This window comes from Pagrus major, chromosome 4, assembly GCF_040436345.1.
Source record: "Pagrus major chromosome 4, Pma_NU_1.0".
NCBI lineage: Eukaryota > Metazoa > Chordata > Actinopteri > Spariformes > Sparidae > Pagrus > Pagrus major.
Window position 1 is genome coordinate 726,870 of NC_133218.1, and position 27,981 is coordinate 754,850.

General features: G+C 43.8%; 1 protein-coding gene across 1 annotated transcript in view; it reads right to left on the reverse strand.

Annotated features, from left to right (window-relative positions):
- Positions 1 to 9,076: 9,076 nt before the first annotated feature.
- Positions 9,077 to 27,981, reverse strand: part of LOC140995090 (ADAMTS-like protein 3) — a 332,910-nt gene continuing 314,005 nt past the window's right edge. Inside the window, exons 8-13 of the mRNA XM_073465011.1 lie at positions 27,625 to 27,736; positions 27,313 to 27,451; positions 22,783 to 22,833; positions 14,246 to 14,456; positions 10,772 to 10,919; positions 9,077 to 9,165 (exon numbers count right to left, since the gene is read on the reverse strand). Of these exons, the coding sequence (XP_073321112.1) occupies positions 9,077 to 9,165; positions 10,772 to 10,919; positions 14,246 to 14,456; positions 22,783 to 22,833; positions 27,313 to 27,451; positions 27,625 to 27,736 (750 nt within the window). The remainder of the gene's footprint in view (positions 9,166 to 10,771; positions 10,920 to 14,245; positions 14,457 to 22,782; positions 22,834 to 27,312; positions 27,452 to 27,624; positions 27,737 to 27,981) is intronic.

Below are 27,981 nucleotides of genomic sequence, written 5' to 3' on the forward strand. Positions count from 1 at the left end.
TCGCAGCCTCACATATCCCAAGATCCTTTGCGCACCGCTGCTCAGTCCCGAAACAGAAGAGGAAGCAAGAGAAAATGGCGACATCAAGTGGCGCAGACATGACATTTAAATTTAAGTAATGGGTTTATACTCGGTTTTTACTCATTTGAACATCCAACGCCAGATATGTTAAACTTCAAGAGACTATAAAACCTCCAAAGTTTAACTTTCAGTTAAAATACGTGAAGCTGGTAATGCTATGGTAAACATAGTTGTTATTCACCAATGGGTTCATGTTTATTTTGTAATGTTGATAATTCAATTCAGATTTGACACATTGTACACACACAAATAAATGTACACGTTTGATAGATTTGAACCAAAACAGACTTTAATGCATGAACACCTGGTGACGCAACCAGGAAATACTCCGAAGGCTAGACCGTCCCATTTAACAACGGTGGATGTAGCCTTCAAGGTCTCTCCGAAGGCCGCGGCCTTCGTGGACCGCTAAGGCCGCGGCCTTGAAGGCTGCAGCCCCTGAATTTGGACACAGCCACTTTCATGGACTAACTGCCTTGAAATGCAGAGAATTTGCATTTGAGTTAGCAAGCAAGAATGGCATTTCTATTCCAGAAAACTGGACAGGGCAAAAGACAGCAGGTTAGTTCTCAGTTTAATTTCTTTTTATGTTAAACAATTACAACCCTAGGTTATGTCTTGCAAAATTATTTCTTTGATGGGTTTTCACCTAGGTCCTGATTGGTTTGAGCTCTTCAAAAAGCGACACCATCTATCATGCCAAACCCCAGAGGCTACATCACTGGCAAGAGTCTTGCTGTAGGTGATTTTGTTGTGGTCAAATTTGCTGGTAAGGCTAAAGTATACCACTACATTGGGTTACTTGAGAACGTGTCAGAGGATGAGCTCGAGGCAAGATTCTTGAAGAGAGGCAGAGTGTGCCCAGTAAGCAACAAGCCAACTTTCACATTCAAATCAATGGATGAAGGAACCTTTCCAAGAGAGGATGTCGTGTAGAAGTTGCCTAAACCAATCACAGTTGGTGGAACAGCTAGACAGGAAAAACTGCTCATCTTTCCATGCAGTCTTGAAAGGTGGAATGTGGAATAAGACACAGAGGCCCTAAATCTGAGCCACACCAAAAGTGGTCAGAAATCGTTCAATGCATACAGACACTACACTTACACTTAAATACATATGGACTGACACCCATGCACGAAAAACACACATTTTCTGCCTGTCATTGTTACAAGTTAATGTTGATGTTTAATTACTGTTACAAGTGTTACCATGTTGTTGTTAAAAAAAGCACATGTATATGTAGTCTTTCTGCAGTGAACACAAAGATCACAGTTACTGAAAAATGTTTCGTTAACGTTGAATAACAGGACCCAAACATGGTTTTACATTAAAGTAAGAGTTTTTGCTTTTGTTCAATTTATGGCATTAATAAAGTTTAAAGTTGTATCAGAATTGTTTGATTTTGTCTCATTTTTATATCAGATAGTACTACTTATGCTTACATGGCTCAATTTACCCCATGCCTAGGCTCATTTTACCCCTACCTTGGGGCGAGTTGAGCCATTGGACAATTTTATTTTGATGGGTCATTGTTCTAATACCATAATAACTGGATAACTAGGTTTACTTTCCATGGGTACACAACAACCTTAAGTATATATAATAACTTTTATTTTTCATTAAAATCATCAAATTTAAAAAGTGGCTCATGTTACCCTGTTCTTCCCTATGCACAAAATGGCCTGCAAGAGGTGTACACCACTTCCCATGCAAAAGTTGTGATTCAAAAAGACAAACTTGACGGGAGAATGTGCGAACCTGTAAGCAGACTCTGACCCATGTGTATGAACATTTTGGAGGCAAGTTGACGGAAATGGTGAGGTGGTGAATTGAAGCAGATTGTAGAAATTAAACATGAGAGGCATTATTCTGTGCATAATAACATATCTAACAATTGATTTCACTTCAAATCAAACGTTATTTATAGATCCACATTATCATAAACATTCAAACCAGCAGTGTCATTATACTTGCGCTTGTAGTGAAGCATAACTATTACATAAACACCTTTTAAATGTCAAAGATATCAGCCAACTCAAATCTGTCATATTTCCTCAGTCAGCGCTGTCTCACCATCACATTCCCCTGGTGCGCAGAGGAGAGGGCTGGACTGTTTGATAACGAAATTATCATCATCGGTTCTAGAAATCCAAGGTTACATCAGATATCATCAAATAGACAGTAGTTGTGTGTAAAATCGCTGCAGTGAACATCATCGACTGCGTTGTCTGGCACACACTGTGCGCCGCACGGAGCGCACTGGAGACAGCGCGGTGGCTGCCACACACACATAGAAACACGCACAGGCACACACACACACACACACACACACACACACACAGCCTTCTTCAGTCAGCTCACCTGGTACATCTTCACAACCAGCACATATGGATTGTGAAATAAAGTCAGGGACAGCTCTCACACAATCGTTACACTCCACATCCTCATTTGAGTCCTAATGATAATGCAGGACACATTCACCGTAACTGAACTTCAATAAACACACATTGTGTCACACATCACACTTCCACTTTCAAATGATATCCCAGGGTGGGGGATATCACTGTGGAACAGTCAGTCTGATTGCTGTAAACGTATAAATACTGCAGTGCCACTGTAATGCGTAATGCTGCATGGACTGTCACTGTCCTCGTACTACTAGAAGACAAAGTGAATGAATGTATACAATATGTGTTTTGTAACCTCCACCTCACCAACGAACACCTTGTTCTCTGTGCCAGGAATATGTAATTTCTTTGTCTTTCTCTCATTGTGGCCATGATTCACTGTAAAGAACTATCAATCAGTGGCTCATTTCCAGGCATTAACATTCATGAAGCACTTTGCATTGACCATCTATGGTTGAATGTAGGTGTGGGGAGGGCGGGTTATGAGGCAGATCCATTTGGGCACATGTCAAGTTGATTTGGGATTTAAAAAAGGAAACTGCATTGTTGGGCATACACCAGGTTTTATAAATCTGAATATTTTTTGGCGCACGCTATTTTCAGCATTTGGGTGCACATACACTTTAAGTATAGATCCTACGCAATGTTTTATAAATGAGACCCCAGAACATTTTAGAACCTTCCCACATAAACTCCAAAGTATTTAGATTTTTCATTTCACAAGTCTGAAAAGTCTGGTTACCATGGTGATGGCGACACCTACATAACACAACCTACATCACTAACCCTAACCCTATGTCAGAAAGCTGTTGATTTCAGCTCAGCATTCAATTTAATCTTGCCTGTACAAACTTAGTTTAGCACTGCAGACTTAAGAACACTCAGGGCTGTGTGCTCAACCCCCAACTGTTCTCACTGTACACCCACAGCTGTTTGCAGATGATACCACCTATTCTGCCACCGCTTCTGTGTGTGAGACGTGGGCTAGCCTGCTACATTAGCTCAACAGATAGACAACAGTTTCCCAAGAGATGAATGAAGCTTGAATTCCTTTCCAAACCTGCTGTAAAGTGCTGTAAAACTAGACAAACAAAGGAATACATTTCAGTATTACATTCAGTTATGAACATTTTTCAAGAGCAATACTGTTACATTGCCAGTTAAAACATATAGCGACAAACGCGCTAGCTTAATCCTAACTCATATGGGAAATTACATTACGATGCTAGCGGTTAGCATATACGATCGAAATACACATTTCACAACACAACGAACCTGGGTTCATTAACAAAGGTTTTCATCACCAGTAACTTTAGTATTAAATGACAATACAACTATATCAAATCATACTTACAGGCAAACATATTTTCTGGCCAAACAATATCATGTGAGATAACTTCACCATGCCTTTCATCAACTACTGAAACACTGATGGTACAAATAAACATTACGATGGAGTTACCACTAGATGTCGCTCCAGATAACAATAGGACGTCACACTCCCCGCCTGTTATAATGCATTGTAACACTATTCCCCTTTTACAAGAAAACAAGTTCTGAGACAGGCCTAGAATACACCCGCTGAGTACCCTGTCTGACCACCCTCAGGTCCACTTTGCGAACTTTAGAGTCTTTGCTCGGAATGGCGTTCACCACCACTCCTACAGGCCACTCATTTTGCTTGACTTGTGCATCTTTGAGCAGCACAACATCTCCTTCGCTCAGGTTTGGCTTGTCCACGTGCCACTTTCGTCTTGGTTGGAGTGACACCAGGTATTCTTGACGCCAGCGTTTCCAGAATGCGTCGGCCAAAGCCTGGACTTGCTTCCACTGTTTGCTGAAGAGATCTTTGAGGTCGAACTCTCCCGAGGATGGCAACACTGGGTCGACTTTCTGTGTTAGCAGCATGGCAGGTGTGAGGACTGTGGGCATGTCTGGATGACACCGGAACAAGGGGTCTGGCCATAATGGCCATGACTTCAGACATGAGTGTGACCAAGACTTCATGAGACAGTTGCGCAGTGTTTGTCTTTAACTGTAGTCCATCCAGTATCCTGCGAGCAACGCCTATCATCCGCTCCCACACTCCACCCATGTGTGAGGAGTGGGGAGGATTAAAGGTCCAGGTGCTGCCTTGGTCTTGGAGGTAAGTAGTTAGTTCATGGTCATCAGATTTGATCTGAAGTTCCTTACATGCCCCTATGAAGTTTGTTCCTCCGTCAGAACGGAAGAGGCGGACAGGGCCACGAACAGCTGTGAATCTCCTTAGTGCATTTACAAAGCTTGAGGAGGACATAGACTCGAGCACTTCAATATGCACAGCTCTTGTAACCATGCAAGTAAAGATGACTGCCCAGCGTTTATTCTCTGCAATGCCACCTCGCGTTCGTCTTGAGCTTATGGTCCATGGACCAAACACATCAACACCTACATTTGTGAATGGAGGACTGGAGTTGAGTCGTTCAGCAGGTAGATTTGACATTTTTTGTTCTTCCATTTTTCCTCTCAGCTTATTACAGGTCACACATTTATGTATAATGCTTGACACCAGTCTCTTGCCTCCAATCAGCCACAGTCCAGCAGAGCGAACAGCGCCCTCTGTCAGGTGTCTTCCCTGATGACTGACCTTTTCATGGTAATGCCTTACCAATAATGTTGCTATGTGGTGCTTTTTGGGAACAATGATTGGGTGATTCTCTTCCCAGGGTAAGTCAGCCAAAGGAATACGTCCTCCAACTCTCAGCAGGCCGTCTACGATTGGATTCAGTTTTCTCAGAGGACTTGACTTTGGGACGACTTCACCTCTGGAAAGGCATCTCATTTCCTCAGCAAAGGCATCATGTTGAGCATTTCTGATGATTATTAGTTTTGCTTGTGTCAACTCATCTGTTTTGCTGGTTGAGCCCTTTGTGCAGGACCTGACCTTGTATACAAGCTTGGTAATGGCTCGACTGAGTGACTTCCAGCTGGAGAAGCGTTCAAATCTGTGTGTTACCAGCTCACCTTCAAAGGCCTTGGTTATGAAGGCTTGGATCTGTGGACATATGTCTACATCTGTTTCAGAGTCAATGAGCTCAAATGTCTCTGGCTGTGAGAAAGTATCTCTGGCTAAGAAAGCTGGACCTGTGAACCAGTTGGTGTTGTTCAACATGGCTGCTGACACTGAGCGAGTCCCATGATCTGCAGGGTTGTGTTCTGTGTTAACAAAGCGCCATTGTTATGGGCTTGTGGACTTCCTGATGCGAGCGACTCTGTTGGCTACATATACATACAATCTTCTGCTTGTGTTGTGGATGTAGCCCAATACGATCTAGCTGTCTGTGTAGAATGTGACTTTGTGGATGTCTGTGTCAAGTTCTTCTGTAATTAGGTCTGCCATTTCAACAGCCAAGACAGTGGCACAAAGTTCAAGCCGTGGAATGGTGTGTGGGGGATGAGGAGCCAGCTTCGACTTGCCCATGACGAATCCGATGTGAGTGTGTCCCTCTTTGTCTGTTGCTTTGAGATAGGCCACTGCTGATATAGCCATGTTGGAGGCGTCAGAGAAGATGCAGAGTGTCCTGCATTTTGTGGAGCACAGAGAAACAGGCACATAGGGTCTTTCAATTTGAAGATGCTCAAGCTCACAGAGTGAGTCCGTCCACATTTTCCACTGTTCCTCCTTCAGCGCTGGCAGAGGAGCATCCCATTCAGCTTGTTCAGCAGACAGCTCCCTGACTAAGGCCTTTCCTTGAATTGTTACTGGTGCCACATAGCCCAGGGGGTCATAAAGGCCATTGACTGTTGACAAGATTCCACTTCTGGTAAATGGTTTCTTCTCTCTGGATACACGGAAGGTGAACGTGTCAGACTGCAAGTTCCAGGTGAGTCCCAAACTGCGCTGCAGTGGCAAGGGATCAGCAGTTAGCTCTAGATCCACCAGGTTTTTGGCCCTTTCTTCAGGGGGAAAGGCATCCATCACAGCATGGCTGTTTTGTGCAGCTTGATGCTTGACTCTGCTAGCATTTCCTTTGTGCTTTTCAGGATGGCGATGGCCTTTTTGTTGGTGGGGAATGAGGTAAGCCCATCATCAACGTAGAAGTTTCTCATGACAAACTGTTTAGCTTCACTGCCATGTTCCTTTTCTCCGTGCAGGGCCGCTCTTCTCAGTCCATAGATGGCTACTGCGGGGGAAGGAGAGTTGCCAAAAACATGCACTTTTATGCGGTACTCAGTGATCTGTTTGTTTGGGTTGTTATCTTCAAACCACAAAAATCTCAGAAAATCACGATGCTCTTCCTGGACAATGAAGCAATAGAACATTTGCTGCACATCCGCAGTTATTGTTACAGGCTCTCTGCGGAAGCGCATGAGGACCCCCAGTAGGGTATTGTTCATGTCATGCCCACGTAGAAGAACATCATTGAGGGAGATGCCTTTGTGCTTTGCGCTGGAATTGAACACTACCCGTATTTGGGCTTTTTTCTGTGGGTGGTAAACACCGAATATTGGTAGATACCAGCATTCTTGTTGTGGCATCAGTGTTGGGGGCAGACTCTGCTCGGTCTGCGTCGAACATTGCTTGCATGAATTTGAAGAAGTGTTCTTTCATGCCTTGTTTCTTTTCCAGCATGCGACAAAGGGAGGCGAGGCGGTTGGCGGCATGTTGTCTGTTGTTTGGCAGACACAGCCTGTTTGGCCTAAAGGGCAGAGGTGCTACCCAGCAGTTTGCTTCGTCCATGTAGACCTCCTTATCCATGAGGTCAAGGAACAACTCATCTTCGATGGACAGGCCAAGCTGATCGTCTTGCTGTGTTCTTTGAAACACATTTCTGCCCAGGCTGTCTGTCTCATTGTTGCTGACAGCATGAGACACACACGGGGAGATGTGGGTTGGTGCAGGGCTGTCAAACTTCTCTCTTACCGTTAAGCTGCTGGTGCATGGGCTGAGGATGGAGTGGCGTCCACTTATCAGCACACTGTTTCTGAAGATGCTGGCAGTGGTGGTTTTGTGTGCTCTTCCCAGACACACGTCTCTGATTATCACCCATCCAAGGTTGAGTCGCTGGGCAAACGGCACGTTGTGTGACCCATTACATTGTTCCCGTACTTTGTGCACCTGGATTAAGTCTCGCCCAAGGAGAAGAAGGATGGACGCGTCTGGGTCCAGGGCTGGGATTTTGTCTGCCAAGTGCTTGAGGTGAGGATGATGTCTGGCTACATCTGGTGACGGTATTTCAGACCTGTCGTCTGGCAGCATGTCACACTCAATCAGAGTAGGCAAGGGAATGTGGGCGTTGCCATCTAATGATTCCACCATGAAGTTGCTGGCACGTCGTCCATTGGTCTCCACCACCCCTGAGCATGTCTTCAGAGTGTATCTCAATCCTGCGTCTTTAATTCCGAAATGTTCAAAGAATTCTATTCTGCCCAGGGACCTGTTACTCTGCTCATCAAGAACAATGTAGGTCTTCATGGCTCAGCCTCTTTGCCCTGCAGGATACACTAAGGCAAGACAGATTTTGGAGCATGATTTTGATGTGTTCGCACTCCCACAGATTTCCGTGCATTTGGATGTCACAGACGGAATGGCCTACAGCAGCTGCTGCTCCCCGCCATGATCCACAGTACTCACATGGGCATCAACTTTCCATGGGGCGGGCCCTGGATGTAGCACTGATGGGTGTTTGTCGCTGTTACACTCCTGGCACAGCACAGGCCTGTCACAGTCTTGGCGACATCACACCGTCACACCACCATCATCAGCTGGATAATATACAGAATTATGATGATACACAATTCATATTGGGAGAAAATCGATGATCTTGTAGAGTGGTGCTCTACTGCTCAACATCAGCAAGACCAAGGAGCTGAAGATGTAAAACATATTGGGCCCTTTTTAAGCAGTACATGGCACTTCTGGGAGGGACGGGTCATAACAATGATTATCCTGATCAATAACGGTGGGATGAGGGGGGAGTAATATGTCTTTAATGAGGAAAATAATAATGACATTACCTGCAGCGATCCTCCAGCAGCAGAAACCATATGTGTATCTCTACAACAGCTATTAAACTTGATTGATTATTTAAAACGCCTGACTCGCCGACAGGTTCGGTTAGTATTTCATGTTAATTAATGTTCTGTGTTCTTCTACACATCAAAAGCTCACACACTGGACTGTGTGTGAGCTTTTGATGTGTAGAAGAACACAGAACATTAACATACAGATTCATACAGTAAAACAGTTTGGAGTGAAGCAGCTGTCCTGATAAATCCTGAGATCCTGTCTTAACATATTTATTTAAGAAGCTAAAAGTTTGATTCTTCTTCCTCTGGAGAGTTTCCTCTTCAGCTTTTAGTTTTGCTGATCAAATGTGTCATGATACTTGTTGCAGTGACATTACTGCCTTCATGGAAATGTTAAAAAATAACTGAAAGCAGCTTTTCTCATGAAAAAAGCAGAGTGTAAGCGTGTTATGAACCCGCCTGATTAGCAAATTATAATATACTGTTATATTTTTACATAGCATCCCAACTTTTTGGGAATCGGGTTGTAGATTGATAAATAACTGAATCTTGTACCTTGTGAATGTGAGTTTGTGTACTCACGTGGGTTCCTCTGTAGCAGTTTGGTGTTCCTCCAGTTTGTGGGCTTGTTTTAACCAGGGCACCTTGGCCTCCACTGGAAGAGATTCTGACAGAATGACAGAAATGTTATTTAACCCCAGTCATGCCAGTGATCAGGGCCCGAATTCATCGAGCATCTCAGAGTAGGATACTGGTCGTAACTGGACCAAAGGCATGCATATCATTCCTATGTTTAGGTATGAAAAAGTCTAAGTATTTTATCAACTTTATTTTATACTACTTATAACCTGGGAAAGTCATTGTTTCAGGATTAAGAGACACAGGAAAAATGAGGAAAATCTGATGTAATATGAAAGTAATGCATTTTATGAATTAAAACCTCTTGAGAATGTTTTTTGTATACGTATTTGCTCCATCTACTCCAATAACTGTAAATTCACTAACAGCGTTTGATCCATACACAATGATGGTGCTTATTGTATGTAAAACCTCTGGTACCAAGCAAATAGAATTAACAGAATAGAATTGTGTGATGACACAGTATCAACATACAGTTTCTAGGTAGTTCAGGATGGATGGTCCTTGACATTGCGGGACAAATCGCATTAGTATGCACGATGAACTGGAAATGCAATGTCTCAGTGAACACTGGCACTAAGTGAAAACTGTGCCTCTATAAATACAGGTGATACACAAGATTGTCAAGTCAATTACAATTAGGGACTATATGAAAATGATGAAGGTTTGGAGGGGGCTTAAGATTTAATTCGATGGTAGTAGTGGCTGTGGTATAACAGGGATAATACCCTCCAAGTCTGTACGTTTCATGATTGTATAAGGTGAGGTGGAGTAGAAGTGATCATCATATTTCCTTTAATTTAACTGCAACAAGTTGGCAGCATGTGTTGCTGAAGTTAATATTGATATAAAATGATATAATATGTACACTTTACGTGTATTTTATCAAACTTGAATTATTAGTTCTATTAGTTGATAATGATGAGGAAGATAAAGAGACATCATCTGAGTTTGGTTTGAGTCTAACACTATGAGCTCACTTTATTATGGATTAAGCTATTTAGTGGCATTTAGAGACATACAGTACATATGCATGCAAAACCACGAGCTTCTTTGGAAGAGAATTAATAGCCTTTCAAAACCCAGCAGTTAAATGAGCAGGGATGTTTGTTTATGGTGATAGGCGTACCGTGAATTAAGACCACTTGATGGAAGCTGATGCAAATGAAGCCTGTTGTTTTATGATGAAGATGGTGACTGTGGGTATTAAGGACTGCACACACACACAACCACAGCTAATGCGCTCAGTGTGTCTGGCAAAGAGCCCTGAGTCACAACTGCAGTGCCTTTCAGCCTCCCATATCACATACTTGAACACACATGCACACAGAAACAATGAAAAAAAGAAACATATATATATACACATATACACATATATAACATAACATACATACACATATACTTCAACTTGTTTTAAATTGCAGCAAAACCAGTGTGTTGCAATTATATTTTGTTGAGTGCAGTTATACAATAGTAGGACTGATGAAAGTGTATGACTATAGTGAATTAATGGCTTAAACAATAAAATATACAAAAAATAAAGACATTATACATTTGTGAGCTTTGAACGCTTGTGACTCATAGTGTTATCTTCCTTACAACCAACACAAAGCTTTCTGTAATTACTGTCCTACCTCTGGGCTTGTGGCAGGCAATAGGAACCAGACAGTCCTCTTTAACGTGAGGTTTGAGTGACGCTTCACAGCCTCCAATGTGCTGCCCACGATGGTCGATGCACAGAACCACCCGGTAACGCAGGCCGCGGCCACACGTCACTGTGCACTGAGGTGGGAAGGCACATGACCTCACATATTACTAATTTTACAAATGGCATCAATCAATTCAAGTGATTTCGACTGCAACTACATTAACAGTTATTTTCATTGTCGATTAATCTAGTGGTTCTCAACCTTTTTGGCTTGTGACTCTTTATGTCTGCTAAAATTTCACTTATTGTGAAAGTCTACTGGTTGTGACCTGTTAAACCACTAAGTACATTGCTTTATTTACATTTATTTATACATTGTGTGTATATGGAGAGACTGTGTGCTGCTGCGTCACCTGTGTTCTCTCGAATGCCCAAGACAAATTTCTCCTAAGGGAGACAATAAAGGCTTATCTTATCTTATCTTTATTTGAATACTTTTAAGAATAGCGAAGGGGTGAAATTTTTCAGTAATTTTCAAGAAATGGGGAGAAAGGCTGTAAAAAATAGATACAATTTTGTGACGCAAAGATATTTTATCTGCTTTGTGCACTTCATGATCCCTTAAATTAATTTTGTGCCCCCCTTTGAAGGTCCTGACCTCCAGGTTGCGAACCACTGGATTAAGTGATTAATGGATCAGTCTGAAAATGTCAGAAGATAGTAGAAATTCTTATCACAGTTTCCCATAGCTCAAGGTTAATGTGCCAGTTCAGTGAAGTGAATTTTCTTTTTTTACTTTTCTTTAGTCCACAAAACATTTCTTGAACTTCACAGTATAACAGTATTGCAGCATTCTCCAAAACAGCTGAAGTAGCTGGAGACTTGTTTTAAAACATAACAAAAACAACCAAAAAAGAAACATCAAATGGCTCCATACAGCTTGCCTGGTATGATCTAAGTCCCCAGAAGCCCCAAGATCCCAAACTGATTTGAACAGACGTTATCTACACCCTTTATAAGCTGAAGTCTTTACTGTAGCTGCTAAGCCAAAAACTGCCTGAAATTGACCTTTTTCACAGCAGCCATTTTGACATTAAACGGCAGGGTAAACACAGGTGTTACCAATGACACTAATTAAGATTCTGTTCCATTCAGGTCAGACAGAGTCAAGGTGCTGCTATTGTGCATGTCAGCTCACTAGAAAGTGGGGGGGGGGGTTGAAACATTTATCTTTCTTATCCGTAATCATAAATATTACAATACACAGTATATTCCATATTTATGCCAGGAAGATGCTTGTAGTAAAATGTCAGACACCCCTAAAGCGGACTATACCATTTCATTGTCTGTCTGCTTGTCACTGGCTCACATCCAAGTCGGCACGTGCACGAAAAAAAACAAACTTTGCACCGTTTCAGTGAGTGCTGTAGATGAATGTAAGTAGTTATCTAACTAGTTTATTACACTTAAGTTTCTCACTTTCAGAGTTTCGGAATTATATTGTGTCAAGTGTCTACAGACAAATGCTAATGTGCGTCTATGGCTTTCCATTTAAATGTAAATGTCATTATGTGAATGTTAGCTTACATGTTATTAAATGTTAGCTTTGTGCCCTGTGCATGTCACTCTGGTTAGCGGAGCTGTAGTAACCTGCAGGCGTGCACTGCGGTCAAGTTGTAAATGATGCCTAAAGCGTGCTGCGTTGCCAGGTTTGACAGTTGCCCCCTTTTGAAAACAACATTAATTTGAATTGACAGGAGAAATATAATACGGATGTTTGCGTGTTTGTAGTGTTATTTGTGTATTTATTTGTGTATTAGCGTAGCACATCATATTATATTAAACTATTATATGATATTGTTTAATTTTAATAGTCTTTTGACTGGTGTTTTAGATAGGCTTTTGCCTTTTTGATATTAGCTTTTAAAATAGGCAACCCCTTGCAGTAGGTTTCACTCAGGTATGCAGGAGTTTCATCTATTTGGGTTGTTGAACAATTAAAATCCATGCGTACTGAAAGCTGATTAATTGTAGTAGTTGTATTAGTTCAAATGTATGACTACTTTATTGAACTCAGATTAGATTTCATTTACAGAGCCAACATGAGCAAGAGGAAAGGAGGAGATATCAGGCACTATTTTGGTGCCAAAAAAAGAGTAAGTTGAAACTTAGGACTTAATAATGCAGCCTGTATTTTCTGTGGTTGTTACGTAGGCTTAATATTGAGCATTATAGCATGAATAATGGTGAATTTTACATGTATGTGCTGTTGTATTAAGGAGACAGAGGGAGATATTGTGAGTGAGCAGGCAGAAGGAGGACAGGAGGACAGAGAGCAGGAACTTTGTGAGCTGTTTTCTGACCTTGAAAATAGTCTAATAGAAAAATAAATCCTTATTCTACAGGATCCATATGTTTATCACTTCTGAATTAGTGGAAAAGATAAGAATCACTGAGTCTATAGATTATTGGGTCAGGTACAGGTCCAGACTGGCATGTATGGTAACACATTTGCCTTCCTCTTTGGCATGTTAATAGTGTGTTTAGTTCTGGTTCAGCATTGTGTGGATCTGCATTTGAGCAGTGTGTGTGTGTGTGTGTGTGTGTGCTAACTTCCTGTCCATTTTGCAGAAAGCAATCCCCTTCCTCCTCTCTACATCAACACATGAACACGCAGCAGTAATCATCAGATGCACCAGCTACAGGAAGGTCCTGCTCTCTGCGCTTTCATGAGCAGACAGGACCACCTCTTTATGGAGTTCTCTGACCTGATTAGATAAAGTGGGCAGGGATACTAGAAAGTTTATTGTCTATTTTACTGCGTGAGCAGGAAGAGGAGAGACATGGGTTGTTGACCAAACACTCTATAACAGTGTATACTGTTGGAATACAGAGCTATTTCACACTTATATCACATATCACTTACAGCAGCTTAAAGTGTACAAATTGCTTGTCCAAAATCCGAGGCAATTTAAATTTGCAATTGAATAAAATGCAGCATCCTCACATCTGAAATACCAAAACCAAACAATGTTTGGCGTTTCTGTTTGATAATTGACAGAAATTATTAGTAAATAGTGAATAACTTTATTTATATTGCATCTTTCAAGCGTATAACGTCACACAGTTTTTTCTTTTTTGTTTCTAATGTAGCATCAAGGGACTAAACATGGTTTCATTTTACCATCCTGGTGTTGTAAACTGACAGTAAAAGAACCTTTACCTTCACTTATTAAGAATAAAAAAAGTTTTTTTTCGGACTCATTTTCTGTCAACTAATTGATTAATCTAATAATTTCAGCTCTACAAGCGATTATTATTTCAATTTTCATTTTTTACAGGTGATAGAGGACCTAGGAAAGATAGAAGACTATTGGAAAAAATGTAAACAGAGCCCTTTGATGCTGGTAGAGTAGGGTTCAGGTGAGTAGATGTCTGATGTAAACTGATATTTACTGACCTGAGACCACTCCATGGCCACCCACTGGGGGCAGGCGAAGGTGTTGCAAATCTGCCGGGTAATAGGCCGAGGAGAGTGGGTACACTTCCACTCCTCCACCTGGGAGAACTGTCCGTGGGTGTCCTCCTCCACACACAGCACACTGCGATCCTGCCAACCGCCACCTTCACCGCAGGACACTGAGCACTGGGTCCAGGGGCCCTGCTCCCAGCTGCACACACATAACAGGGGCCAAACTCACTGAATGCTTTGTCAGCTCATGGAAATTTAAAATCTAAATTATATTTAAAATCTAATTTAAAAAAGAATGTTTTTTCATAAAGCAAAACAACAAATATGGTAATATCTGTGGATACTACAGTTCCTTGTAATAGGTTTAATTCAGTTTGGCCCCTGATTTGGCCTGCTTAACAACAAGGTCAGCGTTGGTTGCAGCAGTGACTGTAGCTCACAGCTCACAGAGACCCTTGATGTCAAAAGTCATGAGACAGTCAAATCTGAACACAAAGACATGATACACATACAGTATTGAAAGATTCATTGTGACTTTGATATTGAGGACGTTTAATTCTTAGATGTCCATCGTGAATAAACATCCATAAATCAATTTAGAAATCAGAGAAAAAAGACACTTCTTATATCTTCAGGACTTTCCTGAGAATAATGTTTTTAATCTTTCTTCACATAATTCATGATAGTTATTGGCCTGATCGCCAACTACATGGAGACGGCTTACTTGGAAGAGGTGGAGTTGCTGACATCATGGTGCAAGACCAACAACCTGGACCTGAACGTCACCAAGACCAAGGAGATGGTGGTTGAATTCAGCAGGGAGAAACAGAGGTCCCATTACGCACCACTTCAGATCTACGGGACCCCAGTGGAGAAGGTGTCCAGCTATAGGTACCTCGGAGTTCATATCTCTGAGGACCTAACATGGACAACCCACATCATCTCACTGGTGAAGAAGGCTAGGCAGCGCCTGTATCACCTCAGACGACTGAGGAAATTTAAGATCTCCACAGGGCTGCAGAAAACCACCTTCTCTGCTGCCATCCAGTCTGTCATCTCTGGAAGCATCACCGCCTGGTACGGTAACTGCTGCGCCCAGGACCGGAAATCTCTGCATAGAGTGATCCGATGTGCTGAGCGCATCACTAGAACTGCATTGCCCTGCCTTCAGGACATTTACACCAGGCAGTGCAGGTCCAGAGAGACCAGGATCATGACGGACATTCACCACCCCAACCATGAACTGTTTGTGAAGCTGCCTTCTGGCAAGCGCTTACACAGTGTCATGGCCAGGACTGAGCGTCTGAGGAGGAGCTTCTTCCCTCAGGCCATTCGGACAACAAACTCTCATAAACCAACATAACACACACTCAGCACACACCATATATCACACACATGCATACACACCCTGCTACTTTGCACACGGTTCTTTCTGTATATATATATATATTTTTTTTTTCTATTTAAATTCAAGTCTTTTATTTTATTCTCTTTTCAGTTTTATTTTCTTATTTAAATTTTATTTTTTGGTTGCACTTTTTTTGCACAGTAAACAGAGTGGTTGCAATTTCATTTCACTGCTGCTGTACTTGTACAATTGCATGTGACGAATAAATCTTTGAATCTTGAATCTTTGATCTTGAATATTCACTCTCCTTTCAGCTCTGTTTTGGTCTCCAAACTCCTGAGAAAACATTTGGCTCTTTGACCAGGCCGGGACGTATATGTTGTATATGTTGTGTGTGTGTGTGGGTGTGTCCCTCTGGCCTTTTTCCCTCTGCAGTGTGGCTGTTGCGAGGCGGAGCCCAATCTCCATACACCTGTGTTTGCCGGGTCTATATCAGGGGGCTGGTCTGGCTGCTCATTCTCTCTTCCCCTGCCGCCAGCAGGAAGCTGGGTCGGCTGACTCCACGTTTCCCTTTTGTTTGTTTTCGCATTTGATTCTGTTACACATTTGTTCTCAGTTGTAAATAAATATCATTTTGATCGGTCCTTCGTCCTCCGTTCCCTTGTTTTGTTGTGGTCTTGGAGCCGGGCCATAACAATTGGGGGCTCGTCCTATTGGAGAAAGTGGTTTGTGCGTAATGTTGCTTCTGTGGAGGTTGTTGTTTGGAAGCGCTTTGTTTGATGTTCGCGCCGAGGTTGCGGTGATGTCATTCTGGGGGTTCCGTGAGGGATTCCCCGTGGGAACGCTGAAGGGATACGTGAGGATCGTAGGAGGAGAATTGTTTGGGGGGTGTGGTGGCCGTGATAGATGCGTGACAGTGTGTTTGTGTAGAAGGGGACAGGAGAAGTTGCGTGTTGGCCTCGGTTTTCGCAAACAGTGTGATGTCTCCCTGGTAGGTGAAGCGCGTTTCCCCTTGGGATCCGTGGTGCCACTGTAGTGTGGGGTGAAAGTGGTCAGAGCGGTTGTCTCGGGAGCACGTCCATGGTGCGGACGGGTTGCCAGCTTGCTGGTCGCTTGGTCACACTAGTGGTAGAGAGTGCGTAAATACCCGCCATCAGTATCCCCTGAAGACTAGGGTTGAGCTTATGTAGACTTGGATAGGCAGTTAGTGGGGGTTCATCCGCTGAGATTGAGGTCATAATCGTGTCTTCTTTTTGTTTTCCTTAGGTTTTGTCTTTGCGCGTCTGTGATCATGGCAGGAGTAGAAGACTTTGTGAGGGCTCCTTCGGAGGAGTTGCTGGATAAATGCACGAGGGAACAGTTATTTAAAATAGCGGAGTATTATGGGATTGTGATCCCTGATAAAAGGGTGAAGGATGCTACTATTCAGAATATTTTGTACGCTGCTTTGTGTGAGTAGGGTGTTTTGAGAGGTGCACGTCTGGGCCAGCTGCTGAGGAAAAGGCTGAGGGAAATGCTGCGGGTAGTGTCAGGATGCAGGAGGTGGATTCCAAATTAACGTTTGAGCAGCAGAAGGAGTTGCTGACGTTAAGGTTGCAGTTAGAGAAAGAAAAGGAACTGGAGTTGGAGAAGTTGAGGCAAAAAGCTGATTTGGACAAAGCGGTGACACTGGAAAAAGTAAGGCAGCAGGTTGAGTTGGCGAAGTTGGACGTGGAAACTCAGAGGTTGAATCTCGTGAGAGTTGGGAGGTTGCCTGCTAGTCGAGGTGGTGACTCCGGTGACATTTTGAGTAGTTTGCGGTTGGTCCCGAAGTTTAATGAAAAGGATGTGGACACGTTTTTTGTTTTGTTTGAGCGTGTGGCTGACACGAGGGGTTGGAGCAACGCTGACATGGTTGTGTTGTTACAGTGTGTGTTGACGGGGCGCGCGCAGGAAGCATTTTCCTCAATGCCAGCATCTGACAGCGATGACTACTCAAAGGTTAAAGCTGCGGTTTTGAAAACTTATGAGCTTGTGCCAGAGGCGTACAGACAGCGGTTTCGGAGCTGGAGAAAAGGGGACAAGTCTCATTTGGAGTTTGCGCGTGAGTTGGGAACGCATTTTCAGCGCTGGTGTGCAGCTGCCAGAGTCACGGATTTTGGTGGTCTGTGTGACCTGATCGTGCTTGAGCAATTTAAAAACTCCGTCCCTGATAGATTGGCTGTGTACATCAGTGAAAAGAAAGTAAGTACGGCGGCGGAGGCGGCCGCGCTCGCTGATGATTACTTGTTGACGCATAAGCGGGGCAGAGGGGATTTCCCTGTCTGTGCTGATGGTCCGGTGGGGGGTGTGTCCTCCTGGGACAGGCATCGTGCTGGTGGGTCTTTGCTGGCTCGGAGGAGTGATCGAGGCCGTGAAAATGATGATTTTTGCCATTTCTGTCATAAAAGAGGTCATTGGAAGAACGAGTGTCCCATGCGTAAAACGCGTGCTAAGTTCGGTGGCGGATTTGTGAAGCCAGCTGCCATGGCTGCGCCGGTTTCTGGTGCTGTGAGACAGAATGAAGATGTTCCACCCGCAGTTTTGCTCAATCCTGATTTGAAATCATTTTTGCCGTTTGTGTCAAAGGGTTACGTGTCTCTGGTGGGTAGCCAGAGGAAAGTCCCGGTAACAATGTTGCGGGATACAGCGGCATTTGATTCATTCATTGTGGGGTCTACTCTGCCGTTTTCCGAGGAGTCGGATACGGGTTTGTTTGTTCCCATAAGAGGTATGGGCATGTCTGTTTTCCGTGTGCCATTACACAACCTGGTCCTGCATTCTGAGCTGTTCAGCGGGGTAGTGTGCATGGGAGTGCGCCCTGCTCTGCCAGTAGAAGGGATCCAGGTGATTTTGGGGAACGGTGTTGCGGGGGACCGCGTCTGGCCTGACCAGCCAGCTCGGCCTCTGGTTGTCCCGGTGCCACTGGGCACTTGGGGGCCAGATGAAAACGAGAAGAGTTTCCCGGAGGTCTTTAAGGCATGCGCTGTGACGCGGGCGATGATGAAAGCTGGTCCGGACGCCGGTGGCGCGGAGCAGTCTGGACAAAATCTCCTTGTTCCTGAGTCTGTATTGTCACGTGTGTCTAACTCTCCCTTTTCTATGTCCCGCAGTGAATTGGTGGAGGCGCAGAAGGCCGACTCCACCTTGGCAGAGCTGTTTGAGTCTGTGCGTCCTGTGAGTGAGGTAAAGGATCTGGCACAGGGCTATTTTGTGGAGAGAGGTGTGTTACTGAGGAAGTGGGTGCCGCATGGGGAGAGTTTCGTGGGGGAGCCCGTGTATCAGGTTGTGGTGCCGTCAAAGTTCCGTGAAGTGGTTCTCCGGGTTGCGCATGATGAGTCCGGTCATATGGGCGTAGCAAAAACTTATGACCGCATCCTGCGTCACTTTTTCTGGCCACGGGTTAAAAAGAGTGTTGCAGCTTACATTAAAACGTGTCACGTCTGTCAGATGACTGGAAAACCAAATCAGGTGATAAAAGTGGCTCCGTTGTGTCCCATTCCTGCGGTTTGTGAACCTTTTGAACATCTGATAATTGATTGTGTTGGTCCTCTCCCTCCTTCTAAATCTGGTTCAGTGTATTTGTTGACGGTGATGTGTCAAACTACCAGATACCCTGCTGCGTATCCGTTGCGCACGCTTTCAGCCAAGGCAGTGGTGCAGGCCCTTAGCCAGTTTATTTCTATATTTGGCATTCCAAGGGTCATTCAAAGTGACCAAGGATCAAACTTTTCCTCACGCCTGTTTGCTCAAGTGTTGAAACATCTACACATCACGCATAATCAGTCCTCGGCATATCATGCACAGTGCCAGGGAGCGCTGGAGCGATTCCACCAAACATTAAAATCTTTGTTGCGGGCTTACTGTGTGCAGTTGAATGCTGACTGGGAGGAAGGTTTGCCGTGGCTGTTGCTGGCAGCGAGGGAGGTTACACAGGAGAGTACTGGGTTCAGTCCAAATGAATTGGTTTTTGGTCAAACGGTGAGAGGTCCACTGGCTGCTCTAAAAGGGAGCTGGGAGGAGACGGAACCTTCGCAGAATCTCATTGATTATGTTAATGGGTTTAAACACCGTCTTTATGCTGCCACTGAATTGGCGAAAGAAAAATTGGCCTCAGCCCAAAAGAAAATGAAGCGCATTTATGACCAGCGAGCTGAGTGTCGCAGTTTTTCTGAAGGTGACCAGGTTTTGGCCCTGTTGCCATTGGTAACGTCGCCGTTTGAAGCAAAGTTCATGGGTCCGTATACAGTGGTCAAGCATTTGTCAGAACAGAACTACTTGATTTCCACGCCTGATCGTCGGAAGAAAACTCAACTTTGTCATGTTAATTTGTTGAAGCCGTACCATGCGCGAGTGAGTCCAGCGCCGGGTGAGTCGGCCGATGTTGTGCCAGATGTTGGTGCGCATCCTGTTTGTGTGAGTAACACACTGGATGTTTCTGGTGACAAGTTTTGTGAGGATGGGTTGCCTCAGCTTGACTCTGCAGTGATGACTGGTCGGTTGAAAAATTCCCAGATGTTGGTGAACTTGAATCTCGTTCTGGGGCATCTGTCGGAAACGCAGCGCACTGAGTTGGTTGACCTCATTAGGAAATTTCCCAGTTTGTTTGGGGACACTCCGTCCTGCACGCATGTGTTGGAGCATGACATTGAGGTTGGTGAAGCCAAGCCGATAAAACAGCGGTTTTATCGGGTGAGTTCAGAGAAGCGTGAGGTGATTGATGCTGAAATTGCTTATATGTTGTCCAATGGCATTGCAGAACCGTCGTCCTCCGCTTGGGCATCGCCGTGCGTGTTGGTTCCAAAGCCGGATAATACGCAACGGTTTTGTACAGACTATAGGAAAGTTAACAGTGTTACCAAGCCAGATTCCTATCCTTTGCCCCGGATGGATGACTGTGTAGATCAGGTTGGTTCTGCCAGTTTTATCAGCAAGTTCGACCTCCTGAAAGGGTACTGGCAGGTCCCGTTGTCCCAGAGAGCGCGGGAGATCTCTGCTTTTGTCACTCCGGCTGGCTTGTATTCCTACAAGGTCATGCCATTTGGTTTAAGAAACGCGCCTGCCACCTTTCAGCGTTTGATGAATAAAGTGGTTGGTGACCTGGAAGGATGTGCAGTGTATCTGGATGACGTTGTTGTTTTTTCTGATTCATGGTCTGCTCACATTGACTGCATTCAGAAGCTGTTTGTTCGTTTGTCTGAGGCGCAGCTTACTGTGAACCTGGCGAAGTGTGAGTTTGCGCAGGCCACAGTAACTTACCTTGGCAAACAGGTTGGGCAGGGCCAGGTGCGCCCTCTGCTGGCGAAAGTCCAGGCTGTCGTTGACTATCCTCCACCACTGACAAAAAAGGAGATGATGAGGTTTTTGGGTCTGGTTGGCTATTACAGATGTTTTTGTCGCAATTTTTCTACTGTTGTTGCGCCGTTGACTGACCTGTTAAAGGCAAAAGTAAAGTTCATTTGGTCTCCTTTGTGTCAACAGGCATTTGAAAATGTTAAGGCGATTTTGTGCGACTCTCCTGTTTTGGCTGCACCTCGGTTGGATAGTCTGTTTAAGTTGCAGGTTGATGCCAGTTTTGTCGGTGCTGGCGCAGTTCTCATGCAAGAAGATGACGTTTCTGTTGATAAACCTGTCTGTTTTTTTTCAAGGAAATTCAACAAGCACCAGCTGAATTATTCGGTGGTGGAGAAGGAGACCTTAGCTCTCATATGGGCTTTGCAGCACTTTGAAGTCTATGTGGGTTCTGGTCCGGTGGTGATCTACACTGATCACAACCCTCTCACATTTCTAAATTCTCTGAAGTCACCAAGTCAAAGGCTTACTCGTTGGTCGTTGTCTCTCCAGGCTTACACTTTAGACATAAGACACATTAAAGGGAGGGACAATTTGGTCGCTGATGCTTTGTCCCGTGCACCTGTTTAGTTTTTTTTTTGTGTGCTCTGGTCTCTCTCTTAAATTGCTTCCAGGTACCAGTTGCTGGGAGGGTCGGAAGTCGCACAGATGTTGAGAACCCTGAATGGTGTTTCCTCACTTGGTGATGGGTATTGGGTAAAGTATTGTTAAAAAAAATAAATAAATAAAAAATAAAAGTTGAGTAATCTAGAGTAATGTATATTGTAATTTTGTTATGTACTATAGCCGGCTCAGGGATCCTTGTAGGACCCTGTTTTGATTGGGGGGGGGTGTGACGGCCCAGGCCGGGACGTATATGTTGTATATGTTGTGTGTGTGTGTGGGTGTGTCCCTCTGGCCTTTTTCCCTCTGCAGTGTGGCTGTTGCGAGGCGGAGCCCAATCTCCATACACCTGTGTTTGCCGGGTCTATATCAGGGGGCTGGTCTGGCTGCTCATTCTCTCTTCCCCTGCCGCCAGCAGGAAGCTGGGTCGGCTGACTCCACGTTTCCCTTTTGTTTGTTTTCGCATTTGATTCTGTTACACATTTGTTCTCAGTTGTAAATAAATATCATTTTGATCGGTCCTTCGTCCTCCGTTCCCTTGTTTTGTTGTGGTCTTGGAGCCGGGCCATAACAAGCTGCTCAACCCTCTATGTTCACCAGCTAGTTGCTCACTGTGTATACAGTTTGGTGCTGGGCAGGTAGAGCATAGTGGCTTTATCAGAGCTTTTTCACTGAAACAGTCTGCTGCTGCTGAAAAAAAGGTTGATGAGATCTGAGACCGAACCAAATCAGCAAAGTTGTGGGCCGTAAAATTAAAACAAACGACTGAAAAAGTCCTGTAGAGCTGAGGAAAACTGCAGAGCTAGTGATAATTTTCTGTGGGAGCAAAATTAACTACATGAAAAAAACAGATGAACAGATAAAATGTTTTTTCTTCCTCTACCAAGAATAGGAAACTTTAAGGCTACGGATTTGGCAGGCTGCCATGTCACTTTTTCATGAGATAAATTTCTCATGACAAATGTCTTGTGTGGAGGATTTACAGCATGTCCTGAGAGGGATTCTCGTCATTTTTGCTGTTACTTCAGGGTACGTCAATGGATGTATTCCCACCAGTAATTGTGTCAGATTTCTGAACATTTCTTCCCACTCACTTCCTGTTACATCCCACTCAACAACCTGTCCGAACTGGAAATATGACAAACGATAGGAGAAAGACAGCAATGAACTACTATTTCTTATAATGACTGTAAAGATTACTCACCGAGGCAGAGGTTGGAAGTGATCATATGGCATCACCTCTTTAAATCCATCACTGGAGGAGACACAATATAAAACAGGAAAAACTATTAATTTCTGAGACTATGATATCCAGATAGCAGCCCTAGAGGTCAACAATCCTGGGAAACATGTAAGTGTAAGCCCACACAGAGTGCTCACTAACAACAGTTTGGCCTTAAAAGGTTATAACAAAGCAGTGTGAAAGTGTCTTTTAGCATTTCTGCTCTTTAGCCTATTGATCAAATCCTCCATCGATCCAGCCCCTCAAAAAAGAAGCACTGAGATGTGCTAAGAAGTAGGGCTGACAAAGTTAACATGATAATAACGCATTAATGCAAATTCCTCTTAATGCTAATTTTTTTTGACATGCGATTAATGCACGCACATTATTACTCCTAGTTTGTGAAATCAGGAAGCAATGCAGCCATCAATGAGATGTACATGATAGTTTATTGAGGTGGAATATGAGTAAGATGTTGAAGAAGGCAATTGAGTAGGAGTGCATGTTGATGAAGCGGTTACACCCCGCCTTTCCGAAACCCTGCTGTTCCGAAAATAGACTTCCATTCTTCGTAATGGCGGGGTTTCCCATTTTTTCTAAAGACCCTGCTATTCCGAAAAGGCTATTGGGGAACCCCTGACCCTAACCCTAACCCTAACCCTATTGGGAAGTAATTGGAACTTGAAAGTCGGATTCGGAACAGCGGTGTTTCGGAGTGGAGGTGTTTCGGAATGGAGGGGTTTCGCAATGGAGGTGTTTCGGAATGGAAGGCCGTCCCCTGATGAAGCGACGACCCCCTAAAAAGCTCCCTCAAAGACAGAGATATGACTGAGCAGTGTGCAAATCTTAGAAATGGGCGCAGATGTAGCGTTGGTAGGCTCTAATCATGTGTTCTCGGACCATTCAGCTGGAGGCTGTTGAGGCTGCTCCAATAAGGAAGGAGTGGCCGAGAAGAAGCTAGGGGAAGTCCTGGACAAGGTTATAACCTGCCTAAACTAAGAGACTAGGATCGGGTAGCCACTTCGCCAGATTATGTGATAACAGATGGGTTGGAAGAAGAAGCATTTTGAGATTTTCTGGATTGCATATGATGTGTGAGCGACTCGTATGGGCTTAGGTGTGTGTCTAGTTTGAAGTACATTGCGAGAATTTGATTGCCGGTTTAGTTGGTTTTGCTAGGTTGATTGTATAGACCACGCAGTCTTCTGAGATGCAGTGAAGGTCAGACACGGAGGGATGGAGATGAGGATTGAATTTAGCAGATGGTGTGGTGAACTCTGAGCACCGAAAGGAATGTCGATTCCGGAGTATGGGCTAGAGGTAGGAGGCTAGCATGTAGGGTACTGAAGCGGTGGGACGAAAAGTCGACATTACTGAAGTGAACGGGAATGCATTTTCTTGACCATTTGTGTGTGCACAGTTGAGCAGCGATTACGATGAGGATGGATTTCTAAAACTGACGAAGATGGTTGAAGAGGTTGTTAAAAGAACTCGAGAACTTGGGTGCCCATGTGGCTTAGAACCAGACAGTTGGTCTTCATAGAAGATGCCGTTCCATTTTGCGAGAAGGCGTTTCCAGTAGGGATGTGCATCTCTCCCTTATAAGGTGATTTGATACGTATCTAGATACATGGGCTACGATATGATTCAGGGACGATTCATTTTATTATGGAGCGATTCAATATGATTTGATTCCGATTGATTCGATTCTATCCAGTTTGGGTATGATAAGATACAATTCTATACAATTCTTTGTTTCATAGACATTAATTTTCTATTATATAAGGAAAAGATGTTAATGGGAAGATTTATGTGATCGGATTTCCCGGTCCTGGGATGTTGACAAGCATTGAAGTGGATGTGGTTAATTAGTGGTAGGTTCGGTTGTGGAGACTGGCAGGTCGAGAGTGGCCACAGCCACAATAGGAGCACACATGCAAGAATCTGCACTGAGGCATGCTGCAGCCAGATCCGTTGACGTTATTGCAGATGGATCGACCTCCTAACTGCTGAACAGGTCTACCTTTTTGTCCATGGCATTACCCCTTGGGGTAAGGGTATGGAGGCGACAAAGCTTGTGGCTTTTGGAATAACGTCTGGTGATGGAATAGTGGAGGAGAGGCGAGTGAAGGTAGACATTTGGCTTGAGTTTTTTGGGGGGTTTTTTTGAGGCCAATGGTTCGTGCACTGGCGACATACAGGTGATCCACATTGCAGATGAAACTTGAAGCAGCGAAGGTGCGACAGTGCAACTGTAGTCAAGGCGCCCCAAGTAGGTGTCCTAAATTGTTGAAGCTGTGCTGCGTTGGAGGTGAACTGAACGTAATAGAAATGGAGGACCAGGAGGAGTCAGATAATCATCAAACTCCTGTCCCATGCTGGGTAAGCTGGACAGAAAAAAATCTCTATTTAGAGAGAAACCTCTAAGACTGTGAGCTCTTTAAAACGAGTTGGGACTAGAGTATGCCTTCATGACTGTCAATCAGTCTTGGTTGATAAGTTTGGTTGTGGGAGGGAAGGAGTAGTTCAGCTAGGTCGATGTATTTATTGGTGAGGATTTGTTGTCAAAGGTATGCCGAGACGGGAGAGAGTTGAGGAGGAGGTTTCTAGATGGATCTCTGAAACCAAGGAAAACCAAATGTTTCTTGTTGGTAATGGTATAAAGAAAAGTATGTGATTTGGAAAACACCCATATGTCCCAATTGTATGCATACTGCATGCAACAGTATGTAATTTGCAAGGGCGGCTGCACAGTAAAAAACGAACAGTATGGTACAGGAGGTCCATGTTGGAGCGATTCATGGGTGAGTCCAAGTTTTTTATTGACTTGAGGCTGCGATGTGGTTTTCTTACAAGTGATAGGGTTCGATGTCCCATGCACGAGAAATGAGAAAGACGGGCATGAAGTGCGGTGAGGTCTATATAGGCACATGACAGAAAAGGGAGTGATTGAGGTGTGGTCCTGCTCCCAAACTTCAGCTTAAACTTGTATCTCCATCAAGTAAAACGTTGGACAATACAATGTGTTAGCATTACTAAGGAATGTTACATTCAGGTCAGTATGCCGTCAGTATCTGTTGTTGCTCGTTGGGCTTGAATTTACCATGTAATACTTTCAGCATATTTTTTGAGCATGCAGTACCTCTGAGGTTATTCTGGAGAATATTCTGGACAGTATTTGTCATTGTTTTGGATTGTTGCAGTAATTATAAACATACATTTGCATAAAGCAAGCATATTTGTCCACTCCCATGTTGATAAGAGTATTAAAAATATTCCTTTAAGGTACATTTAGAACAGATAAAAAAAATACGATTAATTTGAGATCAATAGCGAGTTAACTATGGACAAATCATATGATTAATCGCAATTAAATATTTTAATCCATTGACAGCCCGACTAAGAAGATAATCAGCTATTCTATTTATGTTTTCCTACAGTTGTGAAAGTTGTATTGATTTGGCTTTGCCTAAATATTTGAGCTGCACCTGGTCAGATCCAAAGCAAAGTCCTTCCAGGAGTGCCAAAAAAGGCCTGCTGAGGTAACAAGGTTGAACCTGGTTTGAGCCTGATTCTAATCAGTCATGCTGTATATGCATATAGTTCTGAACTGCAGAAAACCTCTCCGATGCAAGTCCTGTCAAGGGGTCCTTGTGAAAAAAAAATACTTTGGACTGGGAGACAGTTCAGGAGTAGCTCAACATTTTAGGAACAAGCTAACGTCTGCATGGGAGTCAGGACATAGTTAGCCTCGATTAGCCAAATGACTGGATGCACAGGTAGACAGCTAGCCTGGCTCTGTCCTTAGCGAAAAAAATACACCTACCAACCCGCCTAAACTTCTATCAAATCTAATACATAACTTTTACTGTTTTGTTTTTTTATCTGTGTGTTTTGTTCTTAGTATTTGCTGTCCATGCAAAGGAACAGTTGCAACATCCAGACAGATGAAAATAAAAACTTTCTTGCCAACTCTGGCACAGTTCTGGTAATGTTTATAATCATTGTCTCTTTCAAGTAACAAGAATGAAATGAAGCACTTAGTGGAGTGAAGCGCTTCAACAAAGGCTCATTATGTCCACAAATAGCCATTACTTCACACACAATCACAGTTAACATAGTACAGGATGGCTGACATGGAAAACATCATGCAATGGCTACTGCTTGGCTTGATGGTGGCGCTCGGGGAACGTTCAGAGTGTCACCAAATCTGTACATTTCTTACATAATTTGTCTTTAACGGGCAGGGGAGAAGTGCTCATACTGTTAAAATCATTGAACAATGAAGTGACTGATGTTAGAACTGGAGAAAAGTCTCCAGTAAGCTATATCGCACCTCTTAACCAGTGCATGGTGCAATAGGCCCCAGCATCACAACAGCCTAATTTAGAGAATAGATGAATGGGCTATTAGGTAAAGGTATGAAAGTGTTTCTGAAAAGTTGTTTTTCATGACATCAACCTTCATCATTCATCACCATTGTAAAATACAACCTGTATTTGTGTCCCCTACCTCTCTGGACAGGGGTCCATGTTGCACTCCTTGAGTTTTGGTGTGGGTTTGGTGTTTTCAGGATAGTTGTAACAATGGTGATCAGGCAGGGTCTGGTTGGATCGAATATCTGTGCAGTCTGCAGAGTTCAGCTGGTAGCCTAGGGAGGCATGCAGACACACAGGCTGATAACAGTATGTTAACAGGTATCAACAGATGAAGCTGGATATACAGTACAACATATTCGGATCAATGAATCTAAAACAATATCAGCTTATTATTAAAACATGGAGACTCAGGTTTACAGTTACTGTGGACTGACTGTTACCTCACCTCCTCCACAGGTGACTGAGCAGGGGAAGAAGTCAGTCTCTTTCCACTGGTACCTAATTGGCTGGTAGAAGAGAAACTGGATCACTGTGTCCTTGGAGCCTCCATACTTCATCTGTACACAAGTAGGGTGAATGAATAGAGAGAAGAACAGCATTATATCCAGCGGTATATGGTAGAGGATAAATAGAGAGCCCATAAGAGAGAGAGCAGAGCAAAGCAGAACAAAGTAAAGTGGAGGACCCAACCAAGGAAAGGGATGGCCTTCCATTCTGAAACACCTCCATTGCGAAACCCCTCCATTCCGAAACACCCCCACTCCAAAACACCGCTGTTCCAAATCCGACTTTCAAGTTCCAA